At 54.8% G+C, this 20,288-nt stretch overlaps 2 protein-coding genes and 1 non-coding gene across 3 annotated transcripts in view; 2 read left to right on the top strand and 1 right to left on the bottom strand.

Annotated features, from left to right (window-relative positions):
* The window catches only part of ACSF2 (acyl-CoA synthetase family member 2), a 35,173-nt gene extending 23,033 nt beyond the window's left edge, over positions 1-12,140 (top strand). Inside the window, exons 11-16 of the mRNA XM_062639857.1 lie at positions 8,338-8,445; positions 8,578-8,729; positions 9,126-9,267; positions 11,515-11,625; positions 11,772-11,840; positions 11,932-12,140. Coding sequence (XP_062495841.1) covers positions 8,338-8,445; positions 8,578-8,729; positions 9,126-9,267; positions 11,515-11,625; positions 11,772-11,840; positions 11,932-11,982 — 633 coding nt within the window. The 3' untranslated portion in view covers positions 11,983-12,140. The remainder of the gene's footprint in view (positions 1-8,337; positions 8,446-8,577; positions 8,730-9,125; positions 9,268-11,514; positions 11,626-11,771; positions 11,841-11,931) is intronic.
* A 3,897-nt stretch (positions 12,141-16,037) lies between these two features.
* On the bottom strand, positions 16,038-16,119 carry TRNAS-GCU (transfer RNA serine (anticodon GCU)). The gene has a single exon. It is a non-coding gene; the product is annotated as a tRNA-Ser (tRNA).
* Positions 16,120-17,948: 1,829 nt separating this feature from the next.
* Positions 17,949-20,278, top strand: RSAD1 (radical S-adenosyl methionine domain containing 1; the record flags this gene model as incomplete). Its single annotated transcript, XM_062639823.1, has 9 exons — positions 17,949-18,096; positions 18,482-18,615; positions 18,700-18,904; positions 18,979-19,344; positions 19,436-19,499; positions 19,577-19,724; positions 19,804-19,858; positions 19,935-20,032; positions 20,110-20,278. Coding segments are annotated over exons 1-9 (1,377 nt in total), but the record flags the coding sequence as incomplete, so codon positions are not given.
* Between the last annotated feature and the right edge of the window lie 10 nt (positions 20,279-20,288).

Below are 20,288 nucleotides of genomic sequence, written 5' to 3'. Positions count from 1 at the left end.
GCACTGCTGTGCTCCACAGGCACCTCGTGCTGAAGCTCCTGGGATGTATTTAGCCTCAGCTGGCTTGGGGAGAAGCATTGTGTCCTGTTACCACAGAGGAAGGTGTTTTGGGGATCTCATCTTGCTGATCTCCAAGGAATTTGCCTGAGAAGGGATGGGAAATGATGGGAGCGATACAGGGTCATGCCAGAGGCCAACACTGCTGTAGTTGCTCTTGCAAGTTCAAGGTTGAAGACCTGCCGATCCAGGCTGCACCTAGGAGTTGGCCAAGAAAGGGAGAACAAAGACAGGTCTTCATTTCTGCTGCATCTTTTCCTATGAGCAGTTGAGTGTGACACATGGATGGTCATGGTCAGGAGACTGTGTGAGGGGGTTTATCTCAGCACGTGGCACTGTGGGGCAGTGGCTGTTGCCTTCCAACAAGGGATGGAGCAGTGGAAGAGCCTGTTGGGATATGGGATATGGAATGCTAGACAATGATGCCCTTCTGTGTGTAGGTTCGGTGGGTGGCAATGCCTGTGGCTCCCAGGATGAAGCTATGGACAGGGATAAGTGTAAGCATTGGTAAAGGGATGGTGACAGAGCAAGGAAATCACAGCTGGAGCTGGGAGTAGGGTTTGCCCTGGCTCCTCTCTCAGGGTAGCAATGGCAAAGGTGAGTTAACCCAAGGGATGCCAATGGAGAAGGCTAAAGCAAAGTGGTTAAAAGCCCCAGCGCCTGCTTCTGTGAGTGTGAAGGGAGAGATCCAGGGGTTGCGGGGTGGGGTTTGGAACTGGAACATTTTGAACTGATTTCCAGCCAGGTCCTGGCTGCAGCACACACTCGAGGGCCCAGCACATAACTATGAGCTTGTTGAGAGCTGTGCTCCCGAGCCCGGCTGCAGAGCCCCAGCGGAGCTTTTGCAGAGGCGAGACAGGCTCAAGAAAGGGAGGAAATCCAAGGGCTGACTTAGGACACAGACTGGTTATTCACCGAGATTCCTGGGTTTTTCCATTGTTGCTGTGAGGAATCAGCCAGCACCGCTGAGCGTGCTCCTGTGGTGCTATGCAAGCTGCCTGCCAGCCCGGCCGCTGCTCAGCAGCTGTCAGTGTGAACCTTGTTTTCATTGCATGACCAGTCTGGGGGAGAAAAAGGGTGTCTGGGGTGTGACTGTAGGTTCTGGTGAGCCTGCGGTGCGGAGGGAATGATGATGTAATGTGGGATCTCAGTGCAAACCGCTCCATGTCAGGCTTCCAGTGTTCGCCAGCCCTGCTGTGGAGCAGCCGTGGCCTCGGCACCACGGTGATGGTGCTCAGGTGTTGGAACAGGCTGCCCAAGTGTTCACACACCGTGTAGACAAGGCCCTCAGTGCCATGGGTTAGTGGTGGCCTTGGCAGTGCTGAGGTAAAGGTTGGACTTGATCTTGAAGGTCTTTTCCAACCTGGTTGATTCTATGATGCTCAACTGTTCTCCTGCCTCATCTCCAGAGGGATGCTCTGACCATAGGAGCTCCAGGCTCCTGCTCAGTGGGAACTCCTGATAGACTTCTACTGTAGGATTTAAAACTCTTTGACCAAAACAGTGGTATCTTTGCTTAGGCCTGATTCAGTGGGCACCACAATGGTCATGTGCATGCTTTAACCTCTGGAGTAGCTCTTTGAGTGTCTTCACCAGGACCTTTGAGCCAGTGAAAGAGGAAGCAGACAGAAGAATCCCCTGTGTTTTCCTCCTTTGCCTCTCCAGGTCAATCAGGACTGAGATGCCCCTAAGTGTGTGCTGCTCATAAAGCTCAGCTGAGTGAATGATGGGGAAAGAGAAAATTCACCTCTAAAACATCATCTTGCATTCACTGATTGATAGTCTTTGAGCAGGTTCAACCACCTTCAGTCTTGTAATCTGATGGCCAGTTCCTGCAGTTACATACCAGCTGTTGCTCTGTGTGAGAGCAGCTGATGGGTGAGATTTAAACCCCAGCCTGTTTCTGCTGGACACTGAAGCTAGGTCGTGTATCCATCCATGCTCCTTCCCTGAGTGCAGCTGATGGCTGATACTTGGTTTTCCCATCCTCTTACAAAAAATACCAGCCTAACAGCTTGCTGCTTCTGCAGGAAGAGTCAGATTGGAGCAGAAAAGGTGAGGGCCATAAATATATCCCATCCATGTGTATTTCTGGAACCAGACCCTTTTCAGAGGTTAAACTGCCCAAACCTCAAACCACCTTCTTTTCTTTCTTCTTCTGAGGATGCATTTCCCTTTCTCTCAACCTTTATCTCTTTGCTGTCTGAGACTGAAGATTCTGGGGGACAGGGACACTGTGTCCTTGCAGGGATGCCCGTGCTGTGCCTATGGACACAAGCAGGACCTGTAACTTCCTTGTGAAGATGCCACGATGCTGGTGCAAGGTGGAAGCTGTCCCTAAGGGCTCCCCAGTGCCTGCAGCAGAGATCAGTGGATGCAGGGTGGGATGCAGCAGGTGGGATGCAGCAGGGCAGTGCTACCAGGGCAAAGGTGTCTGCTTCTCAGCTCCATTTCTCCAGGCACAAACGTTGGATAAAGGGAACCTCTTTCCCCTCATGCTGTTTGGCTGCTGTGCCCTGGTGAGCGCATTCCTGCGGCTGGAGCTGGTTGGCATCTGCCTGGGCTGGCTCCTCGCCCTGGGCTCCCGGCTGCTTGTGTTCTTCCCACACCGGGTTCCTCAGCCCTCGACCGGCCAGCAAACATCCAGTGATCCTCAAAAGCTCTCCCGGGTCCCGCTCGTGGGTGGCTGGCGGTCTGGAGGTGACAATGGCAGCAGTGTCAGTGTTCCCTCCGCAGCAGTGGGATGCCGCAGTGAGCTGGGGCTGGTCCAGCCCCTACCCCACTGGTCCCCCGGGGCCGGTGCTGCTGGGACACGGCAGAAGAGGCAGGATTATCCTCCTGCCATCCTCTCCTTCTTAATTGATTAACAGTTGTGCAAACATTGCTGGTGCTGGGTAAGCTGCAGATGCTGGGCTCCTTCCTCGCCTCCTCAGAGGCATTGTGGGATAAGCAAATAAATACAGCTTTGGAAACGGTATAAATATAGATATGGGGTGTTTCTTTGGTGCTGCAGGTCAGAGCTGTTTTGATATGGCACTAGGGACGGTCTTTTCCATGTTTAATCTGTATTTTTGTTAGTATTAACGGTTCTGGCCTATCAAGATAGCTCCATGTTAAAATATTCCATTGCTCGCTTAAGCCTGACCATGTAGCTTTTAAGGGGCTCCAGATCTGGTTTTGCCTGACAGTGCTCATCAGCAATCACCTTCTTGAAGTGGTCTCCTTCTGCTGGCTGGAGCTTTGGGGGTGCCTAGGGTGCACAAGCTGTCCCCACTTGCAGCCTGCACAGCATCATCCCTTGCGGAGCTGAGCCCCTGACAAGACCCAGCACTAGGTGGGAGAGGGTGCAATCTCTGCAGTGTCCTGGGGGGTTGCAGTGTCTGAGGAGCCCCACTGGGTGGGCAATGGGGAGCCCCAGAGGGTGTCCTGGGTCCTTCCTCCTCTTCCAGGCAGTACCTGAGTAATCCCTGGCTTTGGGTGATGTGCTGTATCCCCCTCAGTGACAATGGCACGTGGGGCTCTGAGCTCAACATGAGTTACCCTTTCTATTTGGCATGTTGAAGGATGCTGCTCTTTGTGATAAGGGGGCCAAGCTGCTTGTTGAGCTGGAAGAGGTGATGGTGGGTGCAGTCATTCCCTCTGATGGTTTTCTTCCATTGTAGCATGGCCTCCACCCATTGACAGGCTTCCAGTTTGGCTCCTTGTTGATGTCCACCCTTCCCTTCTGATCCCAGCAGCTGCGGCATGATGCTCATGGCCTCTCCTGCCCTTACTGCCTCTCCCCACCCTTGCAAGGCACTGGGCATCCCCGAGCAGCCCGTTGTCCTTGCAGACTCTGACGAAGACGGGGCTTTCTTCACTTGCAGAACACATCAGATGCATGCAAGACCAGGGTCTTTCCCAAATGCTCCCCAGCAATGAGCCCCCTCTGTTGTCAAGATGGAAAATTGACTCCACGTGGTGACTGCCTTGGCCAAAGTGAGGCCTCCCCATCCTATCCCATTTCTGAAGAGGACCTGTCAAGGAGGTGGTTTCAGAAACTATAGCGATGTGCTGTGAGAACATTTACAATGCAGCATGAAAGCAAATAGATCCTGGACTTCTAACCATGTCTTCAGTGGGAGCTGAGCTCTCCAAAGCCATAGGGATGTTACCTTTGCCCCTGGGTTTTTTCCAACTTTCCTTCCCCAGCAGCATTGAGCATTCAGGTACCCCCAGCCCAGTGGTTTTCTACAGGACACACCTCCTCTCCCTTTTTCCTTTCAATTCCACTGTTCCTAATTGCCTTGGCACCCAGCGCCAGGGAGGATGGAGTTAATTACACAGCAAGGACCTTTAACCAAGCTGTGGATAAGCCAGTAAGTAACTTCACATGCCTTTGCTGCTTGCTTCTGTAATGCTGGCAGGGCTGGGAAAATACTTGCAAGCCTTAAGACTTCAGCTCAGCCTGGATAGAAGAGAGGCAGCTTTAACTCCAGACCACGAGGAGCAGCTTGTCCTGACTGCACCATAGCAGGAGGTTAATCTGCAGCAGCAGCCGCCTTCTGGGTTGCCCATTTTTGCAGTGGTCTCCTCCTGAGGCAAAGCCATTGCATGCTACAGCACAAAGACAGTGCTTTGGGCACCTTATATTTATGGGAGCTTTTTAAGCCCCATCCAAACTGGGACTGTTTGGGATCAGCCTGGGTGGGGAGAAACGCCAGCAGGGTGGCCACGCTTGGTTTGTCCTACAAGACCTGCTTGTTTGTGTCCTTTTTGACACAAAGCTGGTACTGTTGCTGGGGAAGGAGATTAAACCTCGCTGTGACATAGGCTGGACATGGTCAGGAGTTGTTTTTTGCAGTGCTAAAGTTGACTTGGAATATTCCAATACAATTTAGGATAGTGGGAGAGCTCCAAAGCAAAGGGACACACGTCCCCAAAGGACAGTGAAGTTCAGGGTGATCTTGGTAGTGAGGGAAGATGCTCGGTTGAGGATGATTTGGAGCTGGCTGTGAAGGGATAGGCTGGGTTTAACTGATGGAGGTACCCAAGATAGACAACATGCTCAGCATGGGTTTAGGGATAATGAGATCCATTGGGCATGTTACGCTGAGAGAGGTCCAAAAGGCCTCTTAGAGGTCTCTTAGCACACCTCTTGGGTTGCCAGTCTGCTTTCTGTTGCTCATTATGCCCTCTCTGAAGTCTTAAAATCCCTATTATTTCATGGTCAATTTGCTGCTTTTTTCCAAGGCCAACATTGTCTTCAGCAAAGTTCAGTTTCTGTAGGGTTTAGTTTGGTGGTTCCAGCCCTGCCATCATCCTCCAGCGTGGCATAACCAAAGGGTGGTGACAAGGGCCATGAAGAGCCTCTCTGAGCATCATTCAGGCCTGGGGGGGGGGTTCCTCTAAGTACCCCCTGCAGCTCTGCCCTTCTGCTCCAGTCTCACCCAGTATAACCCCACTGGTGGGACTGAAACCAGCCTTTTCATCACAGCCTCTCAGCAGCAGTTGAACACGGGTGGGTGTTTTATTGCCATTGAACACTGGGGAGAACCGAGGAGCAGAGCGCTGATGCGATGCGGTCCGAGTAACGCAATCAATAAGTGGCATGGCCGGGGAAAAGCCAGGATCCTCACAGTTCCCTCTCTCCCCACCAGCTCAATCTGCCTCCCCACTGCTTACTGAGGAGACTGGAGTCTCATTGTTTGCACTTTATTTTGCCTTTTTAGATGCTTCCTTCTCCAGGCTGTTTTCCCTGTTCCGCAGTGGCCGGTGTTTAAACAGCGCGAGCAGGAAATGTTTGTGAAATGTGCTTTGAAAAACACACTTCTAAGATGTTCTTTTTATTCCTGGTTTAGACAGAGGCTCGGGAGGCACAAAGAGTGATTCTCCTGTCGGTAGGAGTTAGGCAGCAGTTTGTTTTGGAGCTGTTGTTGCTAAAGGCAGGATTGATCCGCGTGCTGGGCACTGAGGGTCACTTGTGGTCCTCACAATAAACTAAGCTTTACAGTCAATTATACTCTGTACTCTTGTAGCTTCTCCCAGAGCCAAGGGTCTGAGCTGGACTCTGCCTCTGCAAAGCTTTGCTTTGACACCAGATACAGCTCCAGTGGAAATTATGGAGCTGATGCAGAAATGATTGGGTGAGGTTTTCTGGACTAAATTATACCAGATGACAAGGCTAGAGGATGCTAAGTGTCCCTTTGGGTCTTGGAAGCTATGAATCTGCGTGGATAGAGGATGCTAAATGTCCCTTTGGGTCTTGGAAGCTATGAATCTGCATGGATAGATAATGCTAAGTATCCCTTTGGGCCTTGAGAGATAGGAATCTTTGTGGATATCTCCAAGCTTAAATTGCTAGATGGGGTTTTGTGGAAGCATTGTTTCATCTCCTGCTGACGATGGAGCTGTTGGAGGATGCTCCACGTGTCAAATGAGGATAGGGAAGGACACGGCATTCATGCGAGGGCTTGCTGCAGCCCCCGGCTTGATCTTGGGAATGCAGCTGGGGAAAACACTATCCCAAGGGAGAAATACTGAGAAATTCAGGAGCAACATCCTGGTGTTTGGCTGCAGAGAGCAATGCTGGTGCAGGCGGGCAGGGGAAGGCAGCGATCGGGCATCAGGCTGGAGGTTCAGACCCACGTTGCTGTCTGGGAAGCCCATTGCTGATGGTGTGAGGGTGTTTATGGGGACAAGCCGCAGGCCAAGGCACGGACAGGCAGTGCTTGGGGTACCCGGAGCGGTGCCAGGCATCTGGAGGAGCCTGGTGAACCACAGCATCACCCTGCCAGGGAGCTGCCTGCTCCTGCATCCAATTAAAGTGCTGGAGCGACCCGGGGAGGCAGAAGGGGTTGAGTCAGGGCTTGGCTGGGATCCTGGGCGCTGCGATTCATCCAGCAGAGTGAAACAGAACAACAAAGGCGCTGGGATTCTTAATGAGTGTTTAGGATCTTGGATCCGTGTCTCGTCAGTCATTTGATCCAGCCACAGGACTCGTATTAGTGGGTGGGAGAGAAATCCTGTCTGAGCATTAGGCGCTGTAGGTTTCCACCCCGGCTGGGAAGCTATCATTGCGTCTGGTAGGAGAAGCCTATTTACAGTCGCTCCCGGTGGGTTGCCAGGCTCCTAGCAGAGCAGTTTGCACCAGATGGTCCCTGAAGCATCCTGGAGATGATCTCCTCCAGATTCCTAAGAGCAGGCTCCTGCGGATCTCCAGCTTGGATTCACGCTGACTCTGGTGCGGTCGAGCAAAGAGCATCAGCCCTTAGGCTGTGTCCCAGGTGAGATCCTTCAGCAGCCCCAAGCGGCAGGAAGCACCACGTGCTATAGGTGTGCTTGTCCAGGAGGCCTCATCACAGTCCTTTGCAAAGCCCCTTGTTAACTTTTGGGCTCAATGGCTGGAGTTTGGTGATCACCGTCCAGTGGTGGAGCTGGGCACTGGCTCTAAAGGCAGGACCCAGCTCTGGGTGCCAAAGCTGTAGGAAGACGTTTGCAATGCAGTGGGTCAGAGCTGCTCGTGTGTCAGCCTGAAGATGAGGAGGAGAAAGGAGCAAACGCTTCCCATGTCCCAGCCATTCTCCTGCAGCAAAGATCCACTGCAGGTGCAGGTCAGAGCTGCCCAGAGCTCCTCCTGCCCGGCTCCTGCTGCCATAAAGAGCTGGAATTTTCCTCCAAGGAGCAGTGACCTCGAGCTGAGGTGACTGGGAGCCTGCTGCTGGGATTAGCACTGAGGGAGGGTTAGCAGCAAGCAGCTTGTGTCCCGCTGTGAGGCTTTTGGTCTGTAAATGCAGCTGCGCCGAGCGTTGTGCAGCCTCGTGATGCCTTTGTGAGGGTTACAGGAGCTGAGGTCTGTGCTGAAGCATCTGGAGCCAGCAGCCATGCTGTGGGACATGCCGTGTCCAACAGGGGCCCACTGCTGATCCAAAGCAATGTCTGATGTGCCTGGAGCTGTAGAAGAGCGAGGTGAACTCAGCACCTTGCGTAGATGGCTGCAAGGGCACCAAGGCCAAATCAGTGTCTGGTAGGGAGTCAGTGGGGCAGAGCTTGGAGAGACATAGATTAAAAGGAGGATGGTGAACCCTGGGATCCTCCAGGAAAAGTAACTGGGATGTCAAAAGTACCTGATAGCCAAAGTGTTCATCCATGGGCCAGGAGAGCCGTGCTTGCTTGTGACCTGAGTGACTGTGAGAACAACCCCTTCCCACCCCGCTCTCCCATGTGGTCATTGCTAGGTTTGTCTCCCCCGTGCCTGGATGTGTGGTCCCCTTTGGCATGTTTCTCCTCTTGTGTTTGCAGGTTGCCTATGGGACCACGGAAAACAGCCCCGTCACCTTCATGGGATTCCCCAATGACAGCATCACCAGGAAAACCGAGACGGTGGGATGCATCTTACCCCACACAGAGGTGATAGTGACCCTCCCTGCCTGCTACAGGTCCTCTGCCTGCAGCAGACCTCAGTGTCCTCCCTTGTCTGGAGCTGGGGCACACCATCACAATTGGCTTGGGGATCTACTGAGCCCTTCTCTTCCATTGCAGGCAAAAATTGAGGATCCCGAAACAGGCCAGCTCATGCCTCTGAACACTCCTGGGGAGCTTCAGATCCGTGGCTACTGCGTGATGCTGGGCTACTGGGGTGACCCTGCCAAGACAAGTGAAGTGGTCACTGATGAGAAGTGGTACAAGACAGGGTGAGTCTGGAAACAGCCCCGCTCCTGCTGGTCTGTACTGCAGAGTGATGCTGGATGGGGATGGATGTGAACAGAAGTGCCTTGGCTGTGATTTCCGTGCCCCTGAAACTTCAGAGCAGCTCTTAGCACAGAGCCCCCTGTGTCAAGTGCACCTGGAGAAGGGAATCATCACTTGGCTACTGGAAGGATGGAGGGGCTGTAGGGTACACAGCAGGGACAGGAACTGCCTTCCCCCAAGCCCTGCTATCTGTGTGGACAGTGCTGATGGCAATAGCAGGAGCTCTTTGATCCCTTCCATGTATTCAGGGGGCATCTCAGCCTCCAGACGAGGCTGGATGGGAGCATCAGCCATTCCTCCCCTTAGTTAGGCCAGGACTAGGTGTGGTGTTGTTACAGGGACCTTGCGAGCCTGGATGAGCACGGCTACTGCAGGATCATAGGCCGATGCAAGGACATGATTATTCGGGGAGGAGAGAACATCTACCCAGCAGAGCTTGAGCAGTTTCTGCACACCCATCCCAAGGTTGATGAGGCCCAGGTGAGTGGGAGGGAGATGGTTCCTGTGGTGGGCAACCTGTATACGAAGCTGCTGGGACTGCTGCTTGGGGTTGTCTTCCTCTGTTTTCAGCATCAATTTGTGTGTAACGTTGGTTGGTAAGCAGGAGGCAGAGGCTCATGGCATGGGGGGGGTTGTTGTGGTTTAGTCCCAGATGGCACCGCTTGCTCGCTGCCCCAGCACCACTGATGGGATGGGAAGAGAATCAGGAAAAGGTAAAACCCATCAGTTAAGAACAGTTTAATTACTGAAATAAAGTAAAATACAATCATTGTAATGGAAAGGGGAGAGAGAGGGGAACAAACCTCAACAAACACAAGTGATGCACAACACAACTGCTCACCACCCCATGACTGATGCCCAGCCCATCCCAAGCAGTGATCAGTGGCTCCCAGTCAACTCCCCCCAGTTTCTGTACTGAGCAGGTTGTGCTGTGGTATGGAATATCCCTTTGGCTAGTTTGGCTCTGCTCCCTCCTGGCTTCTTGTGCCTCTCCTCGCTGACACAGCATGGAAAACTGAGAAAGCCTTAACTTAGGGTCAGCGCTACTGAGCACCAACTAAACCATCAGTGTGTTATCAACATTATCCTATCAGTACATCCAAAATCACAGCACTGCACCAGCTACTAGGAAGAAAATTAACTCCATCCCAGCAGGAACCGGGACAATGAGGCAGGCAGAGCTCCTGGCATAGAATCATAGAATCCATAGAATGGAAAGGACCTTAAGATCATCCAGTTCCAACCCCCCTGCCATGGGCAGGGACACCCAAGGCTCTGTCCAGCCTGGCCTTGAACTCCGCCAGGGATGGAGCATTCACAGCCTCCCTGAGCAACCCATTCCAGTGCCTCACCACCCTCACAGGAAAGAATTTCCTCCTTATATCCAATCTAAACTTCCCCTGTTTAAGTTTTAACCTGTTACCCCTTGTCCTATCACTACAGTCCCTAATGAAGAGTCCCTCCCCAGCATTCCTATGGCCCCCTTCAGATACTGGAAGGCCGCTCTGAGGTCTCCATGCAGCCTTCTCTTTTCCAGGCTGAACAGCCCCAACTTTCTCAGCCTGTCTTCATACAGGAGGTGCTCCAGACCCTGATCATCCTTGTGGCCTCCTCTGGACTTGTTCCAACAGTTACATGTCCTTTTTATGTTGACATGCATAGGGCATGTCAGTTCCTCTTGTGCACCAGCTTCACGTCTGCACAGCAGTGACTGTCATCCTTCTTCAGGTTTTAAACTGCCTGTCCACTTCCAGAGCTCCCTCTGACATTCCTGCTTGGAAAGCTTTCACTGATTTACGGATCTTCACTAAACTCCTAAACCCAAGAAGCCTCCTCCAACAAGTCCCTGGCGATGAGGAGCGAGAGCTGGTTTCAGCCCTTCACAAGGCAGCGCTGATTTGCAGCACGGAGCAGCTGCTCCCAGTCTGCTGGGATTGTTCTGCTCCAGGTTTTGTGCCAGACAAGTTTCCTTCCCCATAAATAAACCAGCTATTTAGTCAGCGTTGCGCCTGTGCCAGGCTAGCATCTCTCCCTGGAACAGGCCCAGTGCAGATGGGTTGCAAACCAGCCCTGTTTATGTAGTTTCTAGGGCTTTATGTCACTGCTCTGGACTCAAAAGGATCGACGTGTCTCTAGGATTTGGAGATGCTGGTTCAAGGCGGGGAATGACGGCAGGAATCTCGTGGAATAGCATGAGCAAGCTTTGGAGAGAGATCAGGCGTGGGAAGTCCATCTCCTGCTATCACAGGCCATTAATCCTTTCATTTCACTCCATCTCTCTCCTGCTGTTCCATCTGGAGATTCCCATCTCCCTATTGGTTGTGAAACCTCTTGCCCCCTTTTCCAGGGAAGCAGAGGCACACAGAGGGAGGACAGGTCCCTGTTGCACTCACAATGAGCTGCTGCCTCCCTGGTCTGACTCATTACCTCGATCCAGTGGCTTTGCAAAGCCAAAGGAAGGTGTTGGTGTCCTGGCACCCAGCCTGCCCTGCCAGCTTTCCTCTGGCAAATGACTGGGAAGTGTATCCAGGGAGGCTCGATGTCACCTAGAAAACACTGGTGGGGTGGTCAGGCAGTTCAAACCGCCCTTACAGAGCCCATGCAGTGATTCCAGCATCCTTCATCCCTTTATACAGGTCAGGGCTTGTGCCATGGCCAGCACACATACCCTGTGGGAGGAAAGGGATGTCCCCATGGGTCACACTGATGATCATCTGTCCCAACCAGGTGGTTGGTGTGAAGGATTCACGGATGGGAGAAGAGATCTGCGCCTGCATCCGACTGAAGACTGGGCAGGAATGCACCGAGGAAGAGATTAAAGCCTTCTGCAAAGGGAAGGTGGGTCTCGCAATCTTTAGTGCCCCACCAGACCAGTACATCCCACTGTGCAGAGCCATGGATTTGGAGGAACTGGGGATGCAGCCCTGGCATTCCCAGCTTGGGCAGTCCCAGCAGGTTCCTTCGGAGCTGTTTTCTCTTCCCAGATCTCCCATTTCAAGATCCCGCGGTACATCGTGTTTGTGGATCAGTACCCGCTCACCGTCTCGGGCAAGGTAAGGGATGGGCTGGGGCAGGGTGGGTACCCTGGCCTCCTCTTCCATCTCCTGAGCCTCTCTTCCTCCTCCTCTCCGCACTTCATTCCAGATTCAGAAGTACAAGCTGAGGGAGCAGATGGAGAAGCACCTTCAGCTCTGAGCTGCGGAAGGCAGAGCAAAGCACGGCACAAATCAGCCCCACTTCAACCAGCTCTGGGTCTCTTTCCCCTGTGCCTTGTGCTGTGCGGTGGAGACCTTCTCTGCTGCCATCAGGCCGGTGGCAGGGTTAGTTAATAAAACAGAGTGCCTTTGTCCCCACTTGGGTTTGTTTCTCTGCCATCAGACACTGTGGTGTGAGGAGGGATGCTTATTTCTGGGGTTACTGAAAGACCTTATGAGGGTTTTGAAGCTTTGTGTCTCTCTGAGACATTTGGCTGCAGCCATTGCAGAGGACTTGGATGGATGCTGGGAGGTATTTGACTGGTGTTTAAAGCCTGGCTTCCCAAGGGAGGGGGATGCCCTCTCTGCTGAGTCTCCTGGGTCATGTAACACAGCAGATGAGCTTGAAATGAGGGACAGGGGCTTTAGAAGTGAGACTTTGGATGGGAAGGGGCTCCCTAAAGCTGCCTGGAGATGCTCAGCCTGTCCACTTGGCATGGTTCATGTGGTGTTTTGGACAAGGCAGGCAGTGAGGAGGTTGCAGGAATACCAAAGCTCCTGTCCCAGCGTCACTGTGAAGCAGAGCACGCCCAGGACAGCATTTTATGGTAGTTATTTGGTACCTCCCAGCCACGAAACACTACTGGAGAAGGGGAAGAGCAGAGCTCCTCCTCCTTGCCCGCAGCAGTGTCCCACCCCAGCTGGGAACCGGATAACATTGGTACCAACATCCATGCCATCTCCCTCCTGCTTCCTGCCCGAGCAGGGCTGGCGGCTGGGCCTCCACTTCCATGCTGGAATTTCCTCCAGGGGAAACGATGCTACAGGGAGAGTCAGCAAGGGCTCAAATCCAGCTGGACTGGGGGCTGTACCCATGGAAGCAGACCCAGTGGCACACAGACACGCTGTTCCTATCTGCTTTCTGAAAGAGGAAACAAACAGGGGATGCAGTGCTTTGCGTTCCATCCTTCCTGTATGCTGTCTCTCTGCAGCAAGTTCTTCCACCATTCCCAAACTGCTTGTGGAGCTGGAGTCGGTGTTTCTTCATTTCACCTCTGCCCACCCTGGAGTAAGTGGGCTGTGCACAAGCAAAACCCAGGCCTCCTCCCTGCCCTGGTTTTCAGACCCTTGTAAACCATCCTTCCCCAAAGAGGAGCTGTTACTGCAGCCAGGGACCTTGGGGATGCAGTGGACCTCTAGGTCTGGTGTCTAGGGAAGGAATTTTTACCTTCCTTTGCTTTCCCCCTGCCAGGCCTGCAGTGAGAGGAGCTTCTCCTCTGGTTCCTGTCTGATAACACCACCCCTTACCCAACCCCAGTGCTGCCCAGAAGCACCCCATGTACTCACCATAGCTGGGGAGTTACTGGCAAGAAGTGAAGTCGGCTCTGGCATGCAGGGGCAGACACACTGCTGAGAAACACAGCAAGCACTGGGCACAGCCAGCACATGGGTACGGACCCCTGTCACCCCATCCCTGCTTCCCTGAGCCTTACTCGCATCATAGGTTCATGGGCCTAAGTCTCAGCAGAGGTTGGGAAGCTTCCCCTTCCCCTTTCATCCCCTCTCCCGAGTGAAAGCAGTGGCTCAGCGTGGCCCGGAGAGTGATGAAGGAGCTGTTGACTCATGCCTGAGTGTGAGCCATCACCAAGTGGACCTGTTGGCTTTGGCAGCATCGTTCCTCTTTGCATCATTGGAGGGTGGCTTGTTCAGGTCACTTGACCCAGAGGGTCCAGCTTGTTCTGCCCAGCTCAGGGATAGATGGGCACCTTCAGGGCCCTTTAATTGCAAGGGGGCAGCAGCAGCCACCAGAAAGTGCTGAGCCACTGTGAGAGACCTCAGCTCCACCTCAGGGTGAATCACCCGTGCCCTGGCACCAGGGGCTCTGGGGGAAGTGGCTTCAGATGTGCAGAGGTGCAGCTTCACATCCGTGTTCATTCCTGCAGACATGCAGCTTTTTGTACAGTGTGCCAGTATCTGAGGGGGGCTATAGGGATGCTGGGGAGGGACTCTTCATTAGGGACTGTAGTGATAGGACAAGGGGTAACGTGTTAAAACTTAAACAGGGGAAGTTTAGATTGGATATAAGGAAGAAATTCTTTCCTGTGAGGGTGCTGAGGCACTGGAATGGGTTGCCCAGGGAGGTTGTGAATGCTCCATCCTTGGCAGTGTTCAAGACCAGGTTGGACAGAGCCTTGGGTGCCCTGGTTTAGTGTGAGGTGTCCCTGCCCATGGCAGGGGGTTGGAACTGGATGCTCTTAAGCTCCTTTCCAACCCAAACCATTCTATGATTCTATGATGCTATAACTGTCAGCATCTTGCCGAAACACTTGGGGACTCCTTGCAACCCTGTCGTGCTCCTGGGTGAAACAGCAGCCAAAGGAGGACAGCACAGATGCGCCCTGATGCTCCTGCTCAGAGACGTTTCCAGAGCACTCGCATCCACCTGCCTCAGCATCCATGTGGGAACACCTGAGGGCAGGAAGTGGACACCACAGTCCCACACTTGCTCCCTGGGAAGCCTTCTGCTTTGAACTGCAGGCACCAGAGGACACATCCTTCCCAGGCTGGGCAAGGACACCCAAAGTGGAAAGCACCCTCAGCCAAATGCCCATGGGTTTGCTCCTCTGCCCCTTTGAGCTGGCACCCTTGGGGCTGATGACTCACTTTGGGAATGAGACTTTTGGGATTGAGAAATGACACATTGCCCTGCAGCAAGACCTTTCCCCCTTCAACCTTTTTATCCTGATATTGAGTGCCCCCCTCATTCACACAATGGTGCTTCTCTCCATCCCACAAAGGGTCCTTCTTTGGCCTTCAACTTCCGACCACCTCCGGGGATCTGAGTTCCCTTCTTTCTGTGTCCCTCGGCCAGAAAGGCATCCAGCCAGGGCTTGGCTGATTACTGAGCCCTTCCGTGGCCCTGCAGGACCTGTGTTTCTCAGCCTCAGCTCTTCCACAGATGACCCAGGCGAGTGGCAATAGTGATGGCAATGATAATTAATAATAATAATAATAATAATAATGGATATAACAAGGGGAAACAATCTGAAACTAAAAAGGGAACAGACAAAACCCAGCACTGCTGCACAACACAATTGCTCAGGACCCACCAACTGATACCCAGCTTGAACCGAGCAGTGATTGGTCCCTTCTGGGTGACTCCCCCCAGTTTCTATACTGGGCATGACGTGCTGTGGTATGGAACAGCCCTTTGGCTAGTTGGGATCAGGTGTCCTGTCTCTGCTTCCTCTCAGCTCTTAGGGAGCTCAAGAACTCTATCCCAGCTGAAACCAGGACACTTTAGTGTTGGGCAGCTTATTCTCCAAAGGGGATGGTGATTTAAACTTTGTTTCTGACTGGCCAAGCTCTTCCTTCTGTTTTTCCACTTGCTTCCAATTGCTCTTGCTTTGTTGAGTTTTGTTTCTCAGCCTGTGTTGGTTTCTTTGCCTTGCTATCAGGCTGATTGGTCACATTCAGTGGAAACCCCCTCCTGTGAGCTTATCCTCAGCATGAGAAGAATGCTGAGCCAGCCTAGGATGGCCTGCCAGAGGCTGCAGCTGTATTGAATCCCGGCAGAACTCACTCCCTTTAATTGAGTTCCTGAAGCCAGTGGGGCTTAGGAGCTTCATTTGTCCCCCTAGGAGACCTCGCCTATTTTGGGTATCGCCTGCTGAGCTTTTCTGAAGGCAAGGTGAACAACATCCACTGCTCTTGCCTTCTCCATTGGGTTAGTCACTGCCCTATAGAAGGCTACCAGCTTGGTAAGGAAGACTTCTCTCCTTCATAAATCCATGCCTCCAACTCCCAAGCACCTTCCTGTGCTACCTGTTCTTGTAAAACACTTCCAGGTGTTTTGCTCTCTCATCATTGCAGGGATCAAGGAAACAGGGATCTGTGAGTTTACGGATCTCCCTTGTTTCCCTTCTTGTTCCTCTTGCCTAGGTGCAGACAGAAGAGGTTGAGGTGTGTGCTGAGCCACGTGAAAACCTTGCATGGTCTCTTCAGGCCATTGTCATCTCAAAACAAAGTGTTATCTGGGGCACACACTGAGCTCATCGACGAGGATGGGATTCGAACCCACGCGTGCAGAGCACAATGGATTAGCAGTCCATCGCCTTCACCACTCGGCCACCTCGTCCATGTCAGTCCTTCTGCTGCTGCCACTGCCACTGCTGCTGCTCCTTATCCTAATGCTGCTGCTACTGATGATGCTGATGATGCTTCAAAAAATGACCATCAGAGGTACTAGCAAGAGCAGTTTATAAATAAGGCATGATTGAACAGAATTTGATGGCAAGGCTCGCTCTATTACATAGATGAAGTGTAGAGAGGAAAATTGAGGTGAAACCGAGCTAAAAGGGATTGATATAGGGCCTGAGGACACAAAGATGTAAGGGAGATGCTGCTGCTGAGTCGTGAGGCTCAGAACGGATGCCCCCTGCTTTCTAAACTCCTGACAGAGCCTGGATGCAGCTGGATCTTGTCTTAGTGTCAGAGTTGGTCAACAATTTGTGTCTAATGGAATGCATAAGGGAAAATCAAGGTAGAACCAAGCTAAAATGATTTGTATTGAGACTGAAGGTGACAAGGATAAGGGGGACCCTCCCCTTAAGTGACAACATTCAGAACAGACCCCTATTGCTTTCTAAACTCCTGATGGAGCCTGGGTGTGCCTGGCTCCTATCCTGGTTTCAGACTTGGCCAATGGTGCGTGCAGTGGAACGTAACCTTGAGAGTTTATGAACTCTGAGGGGTGCCCCACTCAGAGGGAGAGACCTGGTTGCAGCTCAGTGCAGTCCAGGAGAGCCCAAAGTGTCTTTCTCCTGGGGCAATTACTTACAGGCTCATAAGATGATTGGCTTCAGCCATCAGTTCCATCCTGACCTCAGTGGTGTGTGTGTTCCACAACAGTTCTATTCCAGGTTGTCAGGAAATGCCTGCTCAGCCCAGAAGTTCTCTGGGTACAGCCAGGGAGACCACAACCATCCAGATCTCTGAGTGCTGCACTCTACCTTTGCCAGGCAACCACAGTTCTTGCTACAGCCATGGAGGGCCCAGCTGTCCAGCTCATTGCACTTGTGGAAAGGCAATCTCCATTGCCATGGGATGTCAAGGGCAAAAGACGAGGCTCTGTCAAGTCCAGAAACTATGGAGAAAGCCATAGTTTTACCAAGGGAAGAATGCTTCTGGATACTCTGCTGGCTGGGATTGGAAGGAGGAAAGAAAGATGTCTTCCAGAGCTGATGCCTGATGTCTTTATTGAGATAATCAAGGGAAAATGGAACAGACGAGAACTTAAGCAATGCATTTTGGAGGCCAAGTAAAGGTCGGAACTGAGGGGAAAGCAGAGCAAGAAAAGGAAAGACAGAGGTTTCCTAGGGAGAGAGAGAAGGGCAGCGCAGGCCCCTTCCTGCAGGCAGAGCGTCAGGAGCTCGGCTCCCACCAGCCAGGCCACCTCTTGAGGAGTCCCACATCCACCCCAGCCCACCAGGACAAAGCAACCCCGGTTGTAAACACGCACAGGAGGGGAAGGGATGATCGCCGTGGCTGGCAGCAGGCTCCATGGCTCCTGCCCTTCCCTGTACCTGCTCCTGCTCCTATAGCGCTCGGAAACTGCCGGAGCCGGGGGCTCTTGCGGGCAGAGAGGGTTACATCAAGCGTGGGATACCCCAAACTCGTGGCCTGTTAACAGGAACTGGCGCCGTGACTCGTGCCGCAGGCAGCTCTCGCTCCCCCGTGGCTATTAACAGAGCAAGTAACGTGTGGGACCTCAGTGCCGCGTTTGCGGAGGCACAGAAAAGCGGAACCTCCTCCGCTAGCGCCGGACGGGGGCAGCTCCCGGGGTACCAAAGCCTCCCCGGGACCCTGCGTGCGGCGCTGGGAGCGCCACCGGACCCGGCTCTGCCCCGTTCCCTTCCCGTCCCCACCGAGGGGCGGGCGAGCGCCGTGCCCGCCCCGGGGCGGGGTTGCGGTGCCCATGGCGGCGCGGGGCTGGCGGCGGGCGGCGGCGATCGCTGCGGTGCGGCCCGGCCCGGGACGGGCACCGGGAGCCGGTCCTGCCTCGGAACCGGTCCCAGAAGCGGCTGCCCCCGCCGCAGCCTCGGTCTACGTGCATGTGAGCGGGGAACCCGGGGTTGCACACGGGGGTGGTGGTGGGGGGGGGGGGAAGGACCCCGGGGTTTGCACACGTGGGTTGGTGCATGTGGGACCCAGGAGCTTGCACATGTAGGGGTACACATGGGACTCTGATGCTTGAGCATGTTGGGGGCGTGAAAGTGGGACCTTGGGGGTTATACATATGTGGGTGCACACGTGCGAGGGCACCCTGTCCTTGTAGGTGTCATGGTGCACACATGAGGCTCCCTTGCCTTGGAGTGGTGGGGATGCTATGTGGGTCCCTGAGCTGTGCATGTGGAGGGTGGCCCCCGTGGGTTATGTGCTCAAAGCGGGGTGTCCTGGGGTGAGTGTGCTGCCATTCCCAATGGCACCCATGCCCGCAGTGGCCCTACTGCCGCAAGCGCTGCTCCTACTGCAACTTCAACACGTACGTGGTGCCGGCGGTGGACGAGGCGGCCGTGCGCGCCTGCCTGGTGCAGGAGGCACGCACCCTGCTCCAGCTCAGCCAGGTGAAGAGGTGGGTGCATGGGGACAATGGGGGAACACAGAGCCCTTCAGTGCTCCCCCCACAGGTCCCCCCACCCCATTATCTGCCCTACAGCATCACCTCTGTGTTCTTCGGTGGTGGCACCCCCAGCCTGGCCAGCCCTGGCACCATCGCAGCGGTGCTGGAGGCTCTGGCAGGGGCTGCCCACCTCCCTGCTGGTGCCGAGGTCACGCTGGAAGCCAACCCCAGCTCCACCACCACACAGCGCCTCGCTGGCTTCAAGGCAGCCGGCATCAACCGCCTCTCCATCGGCGTACAGGTGAGAGCTGCTCTCCCCATCCCATCCCCTGCAGCCCCCCTGTGCTCCCCACTGCCACTGTGCTCTCTCTGCAGTCACTGGACGATGCTGAGCTGCGGCTGCTGGGCCGGGAGCACACGGCAGTGGAGGCACAGGCGGCTGTGGAAGCAGCACGAGGCCTCTTCCCTGGCCGGACCTCCATCGACCTGATCTTTGGGCTGCCGCGGCAGAGCCTGGATGCTTGGACCAAGAGGCTGGAGGCAGCGCTGGGGCTCTGCGATGACCACATCTCCCTGTACCAGCTGACGCTGGAGCGGGGCACAGCGCTGGCAGCACAGGTGTGGGGGGGAGCCCTGCCTGCACCCCCCCAGGACCTCCTGGCTGACATGTACCAGGCAGCACGCACCACGCTGGTGGCTGCTGGCTTCCGGCACTACGAAGTCTCCAACTTTGCAAGGAAGGTGGGGTGCCCTCCGTGCTGCTCCCCCCCACGCGCTGTGCCACCCCTGCAGCAGGCTCAGCCCCATCACCCCATACAACGCTCTCCCACAGGGCGCCCTCAGCACCCACAACCTCTCCTACTGGCGGGCTGAGCAGTACATCGGTGTGGGGCCTGGTAAGCAGGGGTGACTGGGGCTGTACATGGCTGTGTGTGCCTCCCCAAGCTCCACTGCCCCCTCTCTGCCGCTGCAGGGGCACACGGGCGGTTTGTACCGCGGGGCGAGGGTGGCTGCAGCCGGGAGGCCCGTGTCCAGGTGCTGGAACCCATCGCCTGGATGCAGGCAGTGCAGAGCCGGGGGCACGGCACCGGGAAGCGGGTGATGCTGAGCCCGTTGGAGCAGTGAGTACAGGACCATGGTCCCCCACCTTTCCATACTCCCCTCATGCTGCACTCTCTGCATCTCCCCATGTGCCCGCAGGCTGGAGGAGGTGCTCGCCCTGGGGCTGCGGACGGACGAGGGCATCCCCCCCGAGGTGAGTGAGGAGCTGCCCGGGCCGAGGCTCCCCGCAGCGCTAACACCGGTGCTAACGCCTGCTCCCGGTCGTGCAGCGCTGGGGCCGCTTCTCCCCCCACCTCAGCCTGGAGGCCGTGTTCGGGGCGCCGGGGCAGGCGCTGCAGCAGCAGGGATGGATGGTGCTGGACGGCGGGTGAGCACCGGGGGGTGGGGGTACCGGGACGGAGGGAGGAGTTCCGGTACCGGGGCTCAACCAACGCTTTCCCGCAGCGGCTTGCGGTGCACGGCGCGGGGCCTGGCGGTGCTGGACTCGCTGCTGCCCGACCTGCTCTGCCAGCTGCAGCGGGCCTGGGGCCCGGCCGCACCGGGACCCGCAGCGGGCGGAAGGATCCCGGTGCTGGAACCGGCGGTCGCTGCCTGCGGAAGCCGGGACGGGACGGGACGGGGCG

This window comes from Pezoporus occidentalis, unplaced genomic scaffold (genome assembly GCF_034315485.1).
Source record: "Pezoporus occidentalis ecotype Australia unplaced genomic scaffold, CSIRO_AGI_Poc_V1 ctg62, whole genome shotgun sequence".
Lineage (NCBI taxonomy): Eukaryota > Metazoa > Chordata > Aves > Psittaciformes > Psittacidae > Pezoporus > Pezoporus occidentalis.
This window is presented reverse-complemented; position numbering and strand designations above follow the sequence as displayed.